The sequence below is a fragment of the Colossoma macropomum genome, unplaced genomic scaffold, assembly GCF_904425465.1.
Source record: "Colossoma macropomum unplaced genomic scaffold, Colossoma_macropomum, whole genome shotgun sequence".
Classification (NCBI taxonomy): Eukaryota; Metazoa; Chordata; class Actinopteri; order Characiformes; family Serrasalmidae; genus Colossoma; species Colossoma macropomum.
In genome coordinates, this window is record NW_023494807.1 from 23,429,945 (window position 1) to 23,446,049 (window position 16,105).

General features: G+C 39.2%; 1 protein-coding gene across 1 annotated transcript in view; it reads right to left on the minus strand.

Annotated features, from left to right (window-relative positions):
• LOC118796978 (receptor-type tyrosine-protein phosphatase S-like) overlaps positions 1-16,105 on the minus strand; it is a 217,850-nt gene that overhangs the window by 27,990 nt on the left and 173,755 nt on the right. Inside the window, exons 21-25 of the mRNA XM_036556159.1 lie at positions 15,748-15,835; positions 11,401-11,616; positions 10,148-10,305; positions 6,299-6,310; positions 5,892-6,004 (exon numbers count right to left, since the gene is read on the minus strand). Coding sequence (XP_036412052.1) covers positions 5,892-6,004; positions 6,299-6,310; positions 10,148-10,305; positions 11,401-11,616; positions 15,748-15,835 — 587 coding nt within the window. The remainder of the gene's footprint in view (positions 1-5,891; positions 6,005-6,298; positions 6,311-10,147; positions 10,306-11,400; positions 11,617-15,747; positions 15,836-16,105) is intronic.

Here is a 16,105-nt window from a genome sequence, read left to right on the forward strand (position 1 = left end):
TCAGGAAGAGAGAGCGCGAGAGAGAGAGAGAGAAAGAGAGAACATGACAGAGTGAGAATGAGTGAGAAAGCTTAAGACAAAGGAGAGACAAAGAGAGAACATCAGAAAGAGGAAAGAGAGAGCATGAGATAGAAAGGAAAGACAGAGGGAAAGAGTGAGGGAAAGACAGAATGTGAGAGCAAGAGAGAGAGAGAGAGAAGAAAAAGGAAAATGAAGGTAGAGAGAGAAAGAAAAGAAACGTTTTTGAAAGAGAAAAAAGTGAGAGCTTAAGGGAACAAAAGGAACAGTAGGAAAGAGAGGTAGAGAGAAAGAAAGAGGCAGAGAGAACATGACAAAAGTGAGAATAAGTGAGAAAGACAATGTGTGAGAGAGAGAGAGAGAGAGTAGGAAAAGGAAAATGAAGGGAGAGAGAAAGAAAGAACATGTGTGAGTCTTTGGATGAGAAAAAAGAGCAAGGGAGAATGTATAAAGTAGAAAAAAGTGAGAGAGCTTAAGGGAACAAAAGGAACAGAAGGAAAGAGGTAGAGAGAGAGAGAGAAAGAAAGAGAGAGAACATGACAAAGTGAGAATGATAGAGAAAGCTTAAGAAAGACAAATGGGAGAGAGAGAAAGAGAACATATGAAAGAGGAAAGACAGAGCATGAGAAAGAAAGGAGAGAGAAGCAAAGAGAGAGACAGAATGTGAGAGGAGGAAAAGGAAAATGAAGGGAGAGAGAGAAAGAAAAGAAGAACATGAGTGAGTCTTTGGAAGAGAAAAAGCGAGAGGGAACGTGCAAAACAAAAAAGAGAGAGCTTAAGGGAACAAAAGGAACAGAAGGAAAGAGAGGTAGAGAGAGAGTGAGTGAGAAAGAGAGCGAGTGAGTAAGAGAAAGAGTGAGTGTAATGGAGAAAAAAATCCTGTTCAAAATCAATGGAGCAATTTTTGGCGTCTTTTTGGCGGGAGTTTATGCCAACTGCAGCAGATTTATAGGCATTTGGGATTTTGGTGTTAAAAAAGAGACACATTTTCACAGCCTGAATAAACTTCACCGTGCTGTAGCTGTAGTGTGATAGTGGACTACGAATAAACATCAATTAAACTCTTACACACAGAGCACTGATGAGATATTTCAGTTAAAAACAGCAAAGCACTATGGGAGTGATGTACTAAAGCAAAAAGCCACGAGAGGCTGTGCGTTACTGCCATTTTGTCATGGGAAGGGTGTTCTTCCCTGTGATAAAATCACAGTAACACACAGCCTCAAGTGGCTTACTGCTTTTATAAAATGGCAGCCAACACAAAATATGATAAAATACACGACTTATCAGAAAAGAATTTGTTACTATTAATGATAATCGACATAAGTAATGTCATTCCTTTAGAGTACTTAACTTTGTCGTTGCCAAGCAACCATGCACTGCTGAATGAAAAGAGCATTCAGTCCTCCATCCCTGAACGTTGCGGTCATTTCATGATTTTTTTTTACTTTTTGTCGTGTAACAATGTACACATGATAAAACAACGCTGTTTAATGCAAAAACTTTCACGTTGTTAGTACTTTTTGGTCACAAATGACCACTACAAGTCTTATTTAGCACCAATCCAGTGGCGCCCCTCTTCTCACGCTAGGGCTGAATCTCAATAGCTCCCTGCTCCCTACTTAGTGCACTACATAGGAATTTAAATACTGGATCCTGCAGCCCAACGGTGCACAATACAGCTAAGAAATAGTAACTCGGCACTCAGCCACATCCATATTGATAAACGATGCACTATTTGGCTGTAGAGGCTAGAATTTCTAAACTTTCTTACCATACTATGTTTACATTTTACATTTACAGCATTTGGCAGACACTCTTATCCAGAGCGACTTACAATTTGATCATTTTACACAGGTAGGTGAAGGTAGTGTTAGGAGTCTTGCCCAAGAACTGTTATTGGTATAGTGTAGGGTGCTCACCCAGGCGGGGATTGAACCCCACTCTACAGCGTAGAAGGCAGAGGTGTTATTCGCTACACTATACCAACCACTATGTAGGTTATTGGAGCCGTTTGGGATTCAGCCTGGGTTTGATGCTACTTCTGAGTGAAACATGAACATTTGAAGCATCAGACATTCAAGTGACATTTTTTAGACTTTTATACTGCCATTCTACAGTTAATCATACCCTAAATACTTTAATTCAAGCCTGTGATATAAATGGTGGAGTTGTTTAGGCTGCTCTCTTTTAGCCTGTTAGCTAGCTGACCTGCCTAGTTCTAGTTAAGAACATAAGTGGGTTTGAATGCTGCTCAGCCAATCAGATTTTAGGACCGAAACTATCCATTTTATAATAATCTTTTCGTGTCAGTATCAGACGTAAATCAGACACATCCTGTTTTATGTACGAAACTGGTCCACAAACCTAAACACACCATTTATGGGCTGTGTGCTCGGCAAAAATGAGGCAGTCGGTTTTGTTTGTAATTTTCTCTGGCTTTTAAAACGAGTTGTAAATTTGCGTTAGGGACTCAAAAGCATGGTGGTGGGAGACTTGCTTTAAGAAAAACAGTGGCATGAAGCAGCTGCAATATGTGCACACAATTCATGTTATTGTGTAAAAACCTCTACGTTCCTAACACCTCTGTTGAATGTTTTGGTGGGATAAGAACATTTCTTATCACTGCCATCTCATCACTGAACTTTCATTTTCTGTTTTGTCTCTGCTTGATTTCACTGCTTCTCTTAAACTTGGAACAGTTAGTGGGCGGAGCTACACAGTTTGCATAATAAGCTGCAGTCTTAAGGTACCTACACTCTAGAAGCTGATGCAGCGTCAGAAACGCAATCCTCCACTGTATTTCAGTTAGGATGCTGCATCAGCTCTGTCAGACTAGAAACATGTCTGTATGCAGTTAAAAGACACTTCGTTGAGCGTCAAAAAAGTTCAAACCATTTCAACTTTTGCTGCAACGCATTCTGACGTGGAGGCCTGTCAACCAACAGAAACGCGCAGGCAGAAGATGGATGAAAATGGAGGACAGTAGCGATGCTATATACTCTTTTCCCGTTCTATATGACTTCTTTGCCTTCGTGGCTGCTGTCTGTTCGACCCTGTATATGGCAATCGCCAAAACCTCTTTCGATGGCCCATATTTCTTTGTTTCTGGTCCAAATATTGTTTCCCACTGGATTTCAAACTGTACAAACTCTGCCACGCTCCACCTGTGTACACACCTTCTAGACGGACAAGATCTGCATCTGTATGCATCTACTGCTCCGTCTTTGCATTGTCTAATGTGGTAGGCACCCATTAGACAACTGAACGTTAAATACAGGTGTGTTGAGGTTGTATACTGCAGTTACATTAAGGCACAATTTGCGCCTGTGCTCATATGTACATCTGGCCCTCCTGTCCAGAAAACAGCGCAGTGCCTCCTGCAGTGGACAGTGTTTATCACGCTGTGACACAAATATCTGTTTATGTCGAGTGTCAATTAATGCTTCTGCACCAACTCTAAAGGTCAGATTTAATTAAAAACGCTCAAGCCTGCTCTCTCTCTCTCCACTCTGCTCTTCTTTTTCTTTTGCCTCTGTCTCCCTCCTTCTGCCCTTTTCTCTCCCTTTCCCCATATTCTCTCCTTTCTCCTTTCCTTTCCATTCTCCCTTATTTTATCTCTCTTTTCGCTGTTCTCTTCTGTTTAATATTGCTTTTTTGGAATGAGTATTACAAGTCACATAATTGGCAAAGCAATTAATACTAAACAATAAACATAAGAAAACAATAGAACATAGAAAATGTGGTATTTACAAGATTAATAGACATGAGCAAAGAGAGGAAGAGTTGAACAAACTATATTACATATATAATTATTATATATATATATATATATATATATATATATATATATGTGTGTATATATATATATATATATATATATATATATATATATATAATGACCTTATTTTCTTTTCACAACAATTTCTGAACAGATGATTTCAACAGCATTTTTGCTGCAGGACTGAACTATAAGAGGTTTTCGGTACAGACAAATAGGTCTGTTTGTTAAATGACTTGTTGGCTATCTGGTTGAATAAGCGACAAGAAAAATCAGGCTATCTGGGCTGTGTAATTCTGAGATGATAATACGGGCACTGCTGAAGAGTATGCATACTAAGAGGCTAATTAATAGTTAAATATTATGCATATTACAAGCTGCTGAATAATGCATAGGGCTCTTTGAGGAGTAGGTGGTGTATGATGTCACACTGATGATTCTCTGGTGGTTTTTAACATTTAAAGAAACGATTACTTAGGACAGGTCACAGTAAGAAGCTAATTTCTAACCTGGTTGTAATAATCAGGGTAAACAGATGTGGTATGAATATCCTGATCCTGTCCAAAGGATGAGAATCAGAGCTACTGCAGACAGATGTTTTGGATCAGTTTCGACTATCAGCTATATTAAGCTATAAACAGGCATTATTTACAACCTGCAGCACTGAGTTATGTTTTTATAAGTTAAGGAGATCTAAATGCCTGCAGTGTGAAGCTATTTTACAGCTTGTCCGGTATACCAGTTGAAATTCTTCCTCATGATATAAAACCTTTGGGATTTTAAATTTTAGAAAATTGCAGAAAATTTTGACAGTTATCCGATCAACGCATTTACATGCACTTGACTAATCAGATAATGGCTTTTTAAAAAAAATATCATGCCACTTTACCTGACAATGTGAACATACATCATCTAGAAAATAAAGAATATTTAAATCCTTTATTTCGTCAAGCATGTAATTGGTTTCATCGTCGCTCCAAAAGTGTTTTGCTGCCATCTTGCGGCAACGCTGTGTGCTTATTTTTTGGTCGGTTTCTGCACATGCACAAAATCCAGCTCTCTTTATTGGATTTCTTAATCGGATTTCTAGATCGGAGTATGCTGTTTACATGACCATTTGAATAATCAGATAACTGCAAAAATTCGATTACGATCAGATTTTTGAGTGCATGTAAACATACTCTATGTGTGATGGCACTGAAATACTTTGAATTGGCCGATACTCAACAACGAATGCGTTTATATGCACTAAATAACCCGATAACTGCAGAAAATCTGATTTTGTCAGTAATCCGATCGAAGCGTTTAAATGCACTTGAATAATGATAATGGCAAACTCTGGGTCTACATGAGTCCGGCAGTAATCGGATTTCAGCTTTCCAACCAGCCAATAAATTCACAGAAGAAGACGTGACGCAAACTTTACGTAAAACATGAACTTCATGCCGCAGTTTTTTTTTTAAACATTGAGTCACTTTACCTGAAAATACAAACATATATCATCTAGAAGATGAAGAACATTTAAATCCTTTATTTCATGTTTGGTTTCTGCACCAAATCAAGTTTACATGCCCTGTGAAATCTTATGACTGAGCTAAAATCCAGCTCTCTTTATCAGATTTCTTAACCGGATTTCTAGATCGGAGTATGGTGTTTACATGACCATTTGAATAATCAGATAACTGCAGAAATCCGATTATGATCGGATTATTGAGTGCATGTTACTCTATGTCTGACGGTATTGGAATACTTTGAATTGGCCAATACTCAACATCGGATCAAGCGGCAAAAAACTAGATCAGGATATCCCTAGAATGCAGTCGTTTAAATGTAAAGACCAATCGCTCTTTTCCTCTCTCTTCTCTCTCTCTGCAGTGTAAAGCTATAATGGGGTCTATGGCTGTGCTGATCTTTTCCTCCTTTAGCTGCTGAAGGACAGTGGCTGACCCTGCAGGTCGTTCTTCATTTTCACCATCGCTTCTATACAAAGCCCCAGTGTTCTCTCCACATATGTGCAGGGTCACAGAGCGTGTGTGTCCATATGCATGAGTGTGTCTATTAAATGTGTGGAAGTGTGTGTGTGTTTACGAGCCTGGCGTCTGGAAGTTGATGCGTCTCATCTCGACGGGGTCGGTGGGGTGATGAGCCATCATTTCAGCGTTGTTCAGTAAACACTTGGTGCCCGGCTCCGAGTCCTTGCGCTTGCTAATGAGCAGCAATACACACAGCACACAAAAAAAACACCCACGCACAAACTCAGGGCCTTAACTAGACTCAGGGCACAGGAATCAATATATGCAATCTGCAAGCATAAACTGGCAATTAATAGCAGTTCCAGCCGCTATCTGCTAAATGTTATATAACAGAAAGCCAATTGGACTATTATTAGCCATGCCGTTTCCCCATTAGCAGGTTTCAGTGTCTGAGATTGAAGATTTTCTCCCTCCAGAATAAATACTGTAATCTCCCATCGGCAATTAGAGCACAGCACTGACTTACCTGTCCGGTTTACTGAAATCCCCGCAGAACACATCGCCGCAGGAGGGAGCGCAAAAATACGAGCGAGGGGGTGGGGGTGGGGGCAAGAAGAGAAAAGGATATATAGATAGATAAAAGAGAAACAGGGAAAAGGAGAGAATGGGGAGAGACAGTGAGAAAGAGAGCAAGATATTTAAGGAGAGAAACAGACAAAAAGGAGAAAGTGGGACAAAGAGAGAGAGATAAAGAGAGAGAAGGGCAAAAGAGAGATGCAGACAGAAAAAGAGTGAATTAAAGCGGACAGAGGGACAGATGGTGCAGGGGACAGAGGGGGACAGAAGGAGAGATGGTGGAGGGGACAGAGGGAGAGATAGTAGAGAAGGAGAGAGGTAGATATAGTGATGAGGAACAGAATGAGAGACGATGGAGGGGGACAGAAGGAGAGACAGTGAAGGAAGACAGAGGGAGAGACAGTGGAGGAGGACAGAGGGAGAGACAGTGAAGGAGGACAGAGGGAGAGATAGTGGAGGGGGACAGAGGGAGAGATAGTGGCGGGGGGAGAGAGAGATAGATAGTGGAGGGGGACAGAGGGAGAGACAGTTAAGGAGAACAGAGGGACAGATAGTGGAGGGGGACAGAGGGAGAGAGAGCGGCAGGGGACATAAGGAGAGACAGTGAAGAAGGACAGAGGGAGAGACAGGAAACAGGGAGAGAAAGAAAGAAGAAAAATCAATATTATGCATTTGTATGCACAGGCTACATGACACCTCCTGCAGATAACGGCGCGCTCCATCGGGGGACCGTTTAACTCCGGGCCCTGAGGGAGTAGACGGTTCCGGACTAAATGGAAGCGGCTCTCAGAGCAGTCAGGCTCACGGGTAGATTTACGCTACTGCTAAAGAGTTTGGAATCACCTGTCACTTGTCATATTAATACCATTGTCATTTTCTGTACAGTATAAATATATATCATTAGCACAATGTGCATTTAAACATTATAAACTAGAAACTTTAGATCTGAAGCAACAGTACAGCTTGATTTGATCTCAAAGATGAAAGCTTTAAACACTGCTTATCTGATAGTGACGGTTTCAGTGCTCATATATACATGAATGAATGAATGAGATATGGATCAGTTTTCAATATATACAATATTTTTTGTTAATATATCTGCCTTGAGATTTGATCATCACATCTCATTCTGGATATTAATTTAATTTTTATTATTAATTAGCATTAATTCTCAAGGCTATTCAGCTATTGTCTTTTATACTGTGTCAAAATTAACAGACAAGCAGAAATGGTCCAAAAGTACTGGGAATGAATTGATTCTGCATTAATTTCTATCAAAAGTTAAGATTGGTTTTCCTTCTTTTATAAGCTCTTGTAAAATCCAACAGCAATATATATATATATATATATATATATATATATATATATATATATATATATATATATATATATATATATATATATGCCCTGCGATGGACTGGCAACCTGTCCAGGGTGTATCCTGCCTTCCGCCCGATGACAGCTAGGATAGGCTCCAGCACCCCCCGCGACCCAGAAGGAGAAGCGGCTTAGAAGATGTGTGTGTGTATATATTTATATATAAAGCAATAAACAATATATTTGTTTGTTTCCTACTAATTATTTAACCTGCATATATATATATATATCGCTGTTGTTGGAAAATCTCATATCCTCAAATAACCTACTTTACTTTTAATGTAGGTCAGTGGAACCAGACTTTTTCCCATGTACATACAATGTAAAGGGTAACAGGTATTTTGACGTAGCCAATCTGCAGCCAATCTGATTTTATTTTGGTGAAGTAGTTAGAATGTTGATTTTAATGTTTGAACAGTATCATATCTGCCAGAACGGACAGGCAAGGTCATGCTAGTAATTTGGCAGGCGAAAATATCTCCCTGTCCGAGATGATTCTGCCAATTCAGAGCTCCAGCCAAGCAGAGACAGGTGTGTGCTCTTCCCCGGGCGAATATAATTGTTTTCATTCTCAGTAAAGGTGGAGAAAAACATTAAACAGTGCCGCAAATGTCGGCTCTCAGTTCTGCTGCTGCTTGAAAGTCATTATATCGTGCTCACTTTGCGTTCCGACTTGTGGGCTTTTTTCCCCTTAAATAGAGCTGCCGTTTGGCTGCTGTTCCATTATCTCCTGATATCATTTAATCTTTTTTTTTTTCTCCAATACTATTATCTTCCGCTCCCAAAATAGCAGCATGTTACATATTTAATCACAGCTTTTACATTCCCCCCGTCAGACTGGAGCTGCATTCTTCTACCACTCTAACCCAGCACTTCTTATTCCCCTCATTCTGACCCACATCTCGTTCATGTATTCACTTATTCCTTCATTCAATTCACTTGTTTGATAAATCAGCTAAATCTGGCAATTCTTCTCTAATGTAATCAGCCTCCCCTGCAGCTGAAAATGCTGAACTAAAACAGAGAGAACCTAAACACTTATGAAAACAACGAATACAACTGTTAGGCCCAATCCCATTTCACCCTTTAACCCTTACCCCTTCATTTTGCATGTTTGCGTCTGGGCGTAGTGTGTCCCGATTTTTGTTGAGACAGAGGGGTATGGCGAAGTTCCAAACAGAGGTTTTTCAGAGGCACACTCCAAACTGAGTGTTATGAGAAAAAAAAAGTGACCAAAGAAACTCACAAATGTGAGTATTTTCCCTGTTAAAAATTATGATAACCATTGTATTATCTTAGATTAATGCCTTTTCAATGTATTATGGGCCTTTTTTCATAACAAGCATTAAAAATTGCTAGTAGTGTGCTGATGTCACGGTAGCTAGCTAGCTAAACTTTTTTACCATTTAAGGTGGTACAGGAAAATCTGAACCAGAAGCTGGGGAATATTTGACTTCAGCTTCATGGCACCAAAGAATTAGGGGTGGGCGATAATAAATAATAATAATAATAATAAATGACTGTCATACCCCTTTTTAAGGGCATATGATTCCCTAAATGTAACTAAAGCCCAGCAGTGAGGTTGCTGAACTTTACCCTTCTCCTCTGTCACTGCAGACTGGCAGGGTCGCCTACAGAGCACTGCTAGCAGCCTGTTAATGAAGCAATGTTCTTCTTTATTTAGGGTTGTCCCATTTCGTAGGGGAAGATTTCAACCACTACAACTTGTAACTCCGATCTAAGGGGCAAGATGACACTCCAAAAAAAGGGGTAGAGGTAAAACTAAGAAATTAGATTTGGCCTTAATGTACACAATTCTGATAGGGCCCAACTATATTTCGGTTAGCCGATAATATCTGCCGATATTGATGACCCCTGGTTTTATCCGTGCTGGAGAAAAGGCTGCCCACATTGCACTGATAATTAACTGGGATTTGAACCTGCATTCTCCTGACAATACAACGGTTTTACCACTTGGGAAGCCAATTTAAAGCACCTTCTGTTTAACTATATTACAGCAATGCAGGCTGATCAATCTGAACCTAAAACTAATCTAACAAAAACATCTTATAAGATGTTACTACTACAAACAAAAAAATTGTCTCTTTGAAGAGGATTAATGAAAAATAATAACGAAAAAAAGCGACAAATTATAGATTAAAAAAGATCCATCCCCAGCGCTACAATATTTATTTTAGTTCTGTTGCTTGAGTTTAAGAAAAAAAATATATTCTTATTCAGTAAAGCACTGTTTAAGTAAAACTATCCAAGTACAACATTAAAATCTAAAATAAATAAATCTAAAATTATTTTTGCTGATATTATTGGTTAATGTGATTTTTAGCCCCATATAATCAGCATTGACCACAACTTTTTTTGGCCAAGCATAAATTTTACAAATCGATCAACCATCATTACTTACTTCTTGTAGAGCAGGATAGCAATGACAATGCAGATGATGAAGACCACGGCCAGGACGGGTCCTACCACCCAGATGAGGCCATCTCCAGCGTCCAGAGGCTGGGGGTCCGAGTCAGGAGCAATGACCGGGTCAGTGTAGGGGCTGGCCACAAACATCTTCTGAACACAGAAATTCAGCAGGAGGCTAAGTATGGCGCACAGGGAGCGTTAACAGAATGTGAGCTGGAAGATATTATAGTATAGAAAACGCACTGGGTGAGTATTTTCTGAATATGCATACATGATGGTACAGTCATTAACCCTTTCACACCTGCATTGAGGACTTTTTTTGCATACCTTTGTGTTTAAAATGTTCTGACAAACGGTACTGTTCACTAAGAGCTAAATCACCACCATGGAAAAGAAATGTGGCATTTTGTTTAAAGCCCATCATTTTGAGCTAAAGTAAGTAACAAGCAATACTGACTGTTCTGCTGCTTCAGAATCGACACCAGCATGTTTTCTTTTCCGGTGGTCAAAGACAACAGACTGTGCTTCTGTGGAACCTATATCAGACCTGCATATGCTGTATGTGTCTACCTTATCGTTATTTTAAGAAAATTCTCACAGACTTTGTTTCTTTTTTCATTTTCAGCCATAATTGTGCTTTGTTTTCGCTCTCTGCTCACATATGTATAAGGTGAACAGCTGTACTCTTCAGGTTAAGTCGTAAAGTCATCTTTGACAACTAAAATATTTCTCCTTGATTTTTCATTGTTGACATTAGAGATAATGTATCATTTTTTCAGCCCTAATACACATATGGTACTCAGTAAAAACGTCTATAAAGACACAAAAAGAACATAAGTTTTTCATATTTCTTCCAACTAACACAACAAAACCTGAGAATGAAGTGGTCAATGAAAACTAATAAAGATGGTCAATGAAAACTGTTATTGAACCAAACGGTAGCAGGGTTATTAATGTTAATAAAAACTAATACGAACTAATTTGAAAACTAGTTTTAACTGTAATAAAAAATACAAAATGACAGTTTTCAAAAACACAAAAAGTTTAAACTATAAACTATATAGACTACAAACTATAAACTATAATGTACACTGCAAAACAAACAAAAGACAACACGAAATGTTGGGCTGACTCAACTCTACACTGACCCTTTGTTGTACAATTTATTAAGTTCTACTATATCTAAAACTAATCACTTAGAAACGTAAAAGACCTGGTCTTAGACAATAAGCTCCAGCTTCTTACCCCAGTGGTGGAGTTGAGTTCAGCGAGGATGAAGAAGACGTACTCCTGGCCTGGCTCCAACGCCCGGTTATCAAACCCACCGTAGTCCAGCTGGTCGCCAAGGGTGAAGAATGCGGGCAGGGTGGAGGGTGTGAATCGGGCGGTGATGTATGCTCGTCGCAGGTCCACCTGCCTCTGCCGCGGGTCGCGCTGCTTCTGACTGATGTCCTTCAACAGCTAAGAGAAGAGGTCAACTCATACTTTGCGAGTGAACTAGCTAGCAGCTTAGTGAAAATACAACTGGGTAGACAATGATATATTTGATTAAATATTAAGTGCATTTAACCTCAGTGTGAAATATTAATATTAAAACAGAATTATTAGAATTCTTTAAGTTCTTGAAATTTATTTGAGACAAAAAATGATTCTATTTCTACATCTATGCTAGGGATGCACCATATGTGGCTTGTTAATCATTATCGTGATATTAGCTTTTGCTGTAATGCTAGCGTAGAAGACTGCAATATATAAATGCATTCTCTAACCAGTCACAATCTTTTTATTGTGTCCTGTGAGCAACCTGACCAATCATAGTGACAGATGAGTGTTTTTGCAGGTATTTTGATGAATTACTGGAATAGTTCGGCGAATTTCCATGTATAGTCAATCAGCTAAGATGTGTGGAGTCCAAATTTTGCTTCTTTAGTGGAGAACTGAGGCCACGTGGAGCTAAACACTAGAATAGTATAGTCAATGGTCAACAGTCAACCCAATAGTCACCCAAATAGTTTTTTTACAGAAATTGTTTGGGCTGTTTTGGTGACTATTGAGTTCTAGTGTTTGTTAGCAATTTTAGCCTTGCTGCTCCAGTTCTAAACTAAAGAAGCAGAATGTGGGTTCCAAACATGTCTTGACCAGTTAACTACCAATCTTTAACTATATCATATTATTGATTCACTAATTTTCTTCAAAGTCATGTCACAATCACAGTATGTACTAATGCTAGTATTTTGTCCATATTATGCAGTGCTACACTAATGCTAAGCCTATAGATGGTGCATTTTTTGGCTATGTTAGCGTAGTGTCCTATTATCTGCTAATAAGATGATATAAATCATCTAGACACACTGAAATGGTATCAAAAATCAGACATTACGCATGTGTCTAACAGACATGACTGTGAGAGAGTTTTTCATTACTGATTTCATTACTCAAGTGAATCAGAGGATCCATGGAGATGTCAGCATCCACCAATCTATCTGTCTGTCTTTTTCTTTCTCTCTCTCTCTCCCTTCAGGGGAGTAATTGATCTGTGAATAGTGTGTACCGAGTGTGTGCGTGGGCTGAAGTTCACTGCTCCATGTTACGTCCGTTCACATGTCATGTGCTAAAGCCTGACAGAACGAGCAGCCCTCGCTCCTCCAGCACCCAGCACTGCAGTACTGCCGACCAGCCCAGCACTTATCTCCACTCAGTGCTCACATCACTGAGGGCCAACAAACCCACCCTGACAAGGGATTTCCACCCACCAGCCCTGTCCCATCTGAGCTGTAACTGGAATTCAGTTTAAGTGGACCAAATTGCTAAGAAGCTAAAGGATAGTGGGTTAGTAAATTAGCTTTTCCAGAGAAATGCCTGATTCATTCTATTAAGAAACTGAGGATTACTAGAAAAACGTAAGCTCCAATTGACCTATTTGGTCAGATCATGACAGTAACTCCCATTATTAAGCAATAGAACAAGAGAGGGAGTATGTTCTCACAAATAACATCAGGCAGTGATTCAGGCGCAGGCTGAATAACACACGACCTTGAGTGTTTTATTGCTTTTATATGGCAGCTCTGCAAAATAAATTTAAAAAGCAAAGCAAAGAATCCCCAAATATTATATCAAATGTGCTTTAATATCTGCAATTCCTTTTGCCAAAATAGGTGGCATTGGACGGACAGTGTGGTAAAGTATCTTTATTTTGGACAATTGCTGGACATTCAACCTTTCCTCCTCGATTTCTCATTAAATAAAAATGATCAAACCTACATTTGTTCACATTTTTCACTGAACATAATGTTTCAGAAATGCAGTTCACCAATGCCTTAGTCATTAAGGGAACATGTAAAAAGTGCAACATATATTTCCCATATAGTCAGATAAAAGAAGGTAAAATCACATCAGATCACATTAGATATGTTATTTGGTAGTCTGTTCTCTGTTGGTTTGTCATTTTTGGACATTTACTTCATGAGAAACCGAGGAAAGACAGTAGAATATCCAACAAATGTCCAATATAAAACAAACTTTACCGCACTGTTGCTTATAGAGCCATAAAACTGTTGCAATATCAGGATCATCTCAGCTTTTTTAATGTTTGCCAGGATAACCTGAAAGTTGTTTTGCTCCAGGCAATCTGTAAAGCATTTCACCACCCATCTTATTGGCTCAATTGTATTCTGTCTTTGCTTAGCAACCAGTGCTCAGCAGAATGATACAACCAATCAGATTGTGCCTTCAGAACTAACTGTTGTATAAAACCTAATAAATTCAGGCTGGAGTTTAGGTTCGCTATGTGACTTTGAGTTTTCAGTTTAAAATAATGCACTACTGAGCTTGAATATGTTGCTGTAGTTAACTGAAACTTGCCAGGTTGGAAATGACAATGAATTTGCCACCATGCAAACATCAGCTCAATTACACAACAGAAAAACGACACCTCATCAAGCTTACCGGTGTGACCTTTCACACACATACAAAATAAATATCATCTGAAATTAGTAACACAGTCCACATTTCCATATTTTGATTAAAGATGAGTTTCCAATCTGCATTCAACAGCACAGTCCTGCTCGGTAGTGTAGTATTATAAACCGAGAGCTTAACATTATGAAGCAAATCCAAAATCTATACAAAATGGATTAGGCTAAATGCTAACATTAAGCTTGTCCAACCTTGAAAAACTATCTGAAAGAATACATTTGTGGGCAGAGCACAGACAGGTCAATTATCTAGACCAGGGGTCGGTAACATGCGGCTCTGGAGCGGTTCTTTTACTGCCCTGTTGCAGCTCCACAGAAGAGCTAGATTTCTAGATAAAAATAAAGTAATCCTACTTTGCAGTAAAACAAAGCTCTGCTGATCATTCTAACACAGTTTTAACAAAAATTGGTCTTCAACAATGGAGTTAATGCACACCTGCTAATTCACCGACCTTAACCCTGAAGATTGGTGCACAGACTGCTGGTCACATAGGAAGACAGACAACAGTCTCGCTTAGCTAGTAGCTAACGAAAAGGCAAAGAGAAAGATCGAAAGATAGACGAACATTGATAATTTAGTCTTATTTGAGTTTATAAACACTCAACTCGTTTCCTGATACATTTAATCTGCAACGAGAAACTGTCAAACACTAAAACGTCACAAAGTTTAAGATTAATTCGAACAAGAAGCTGCTGAATGAGAAGCTGACTTCAGCCTCATAAAAAGTCGAACGTTGAGAGACATTTTACAAGAAACTGTTTTAGGTTACTTTTGCTGAAAAGTTTACTGCCAGAGATGTGAGAAAAATGGCTATATCTGAGCTAAAGCTTAAAGCAGAGTAAAGCAAGTCTGCATATTTGTTTATATTAGTTTTTTTAGCCTGTACAAGTACATTAGCACATACTGAGACATATTTACAGCCAAGATGGTAAAATGGGCAGCATAAAATGTTGTGGCTCCCAAGGTGGATTGATTTTGTTGAAAGGACAAAATGGCTCTTCGTAACATTTGGGTTGTCGACCCCTGGTCTAGACCTTGCTCAGCAGTCAGGGTGTAATCAGCATTCCACATAAGGAAAAATAGTCTGCACATGCAACTTATCTAGAAAGTAATCCTGAGTCTTATTACTGGAGTGAACTCTACCAGACCTATTTGCTGGGCAGTAATCGAGCAACACCTCTAGTGACAGTAATGACACAAACGGACCATCTAGTGTCAGTGATGGCGCAGATGTATGATCTAGTGACAGTAATGACACTGATGTAGCACTAGCTTTAGTGACAGTACACACTTTAAAAAGATGGCTCTTCAAGGGTTCTTTAGAAAAGACAATGGTTCTGTAAAAAACCGTGAACACTCAAAAAACCATTTGCATGCCTAAATTGTTCTTTGCATCATTCTCCAGATTGATGGAGAATATGTTGTATATTGTTCTATATAGAACCTTTTTGAAAAGGGCTCTATATAGCACCCACAAAGGTTCTTCTGTTGTTAGAAGCTTGACATCGTAACAATAGCAGAACCCTTTTTGGTGCCACATAGAACCCCTTTCAAAAAGGTTAAAAAAAAAAAATTCTCCCAGAGGTTTGTGGTGGTAATAACGGTGACGTAGCATACCTCCTCCAAGTCCATTTCATCAGGGCTCTTCAGATGCCGGTTTACTCCCCTGCCTCTCTTCAGAGGAACCACCACCACATAGATATTCCTGTAAGCACAGAGAGAGCACACTGTGAGCTGGCACTTCAAGCCTTTCATTAAGCAGGTTTACAGCAGTGCTATGGAGTCAGCTAATGAATGTTTTCAGCGCTGAACTCCCTGAGGAGCCGCTGGAACATAATAGCAGGTTCCAAGCCGATGGACACCACCAAGAGCACTGGCACATACAGGTGAATTTGTGTAATACTACGCTTGACTCAACATATCAATTTGTCATCAGGCAAGCCCTCATTTAACAGATAAGTACTGTATTTAGAAT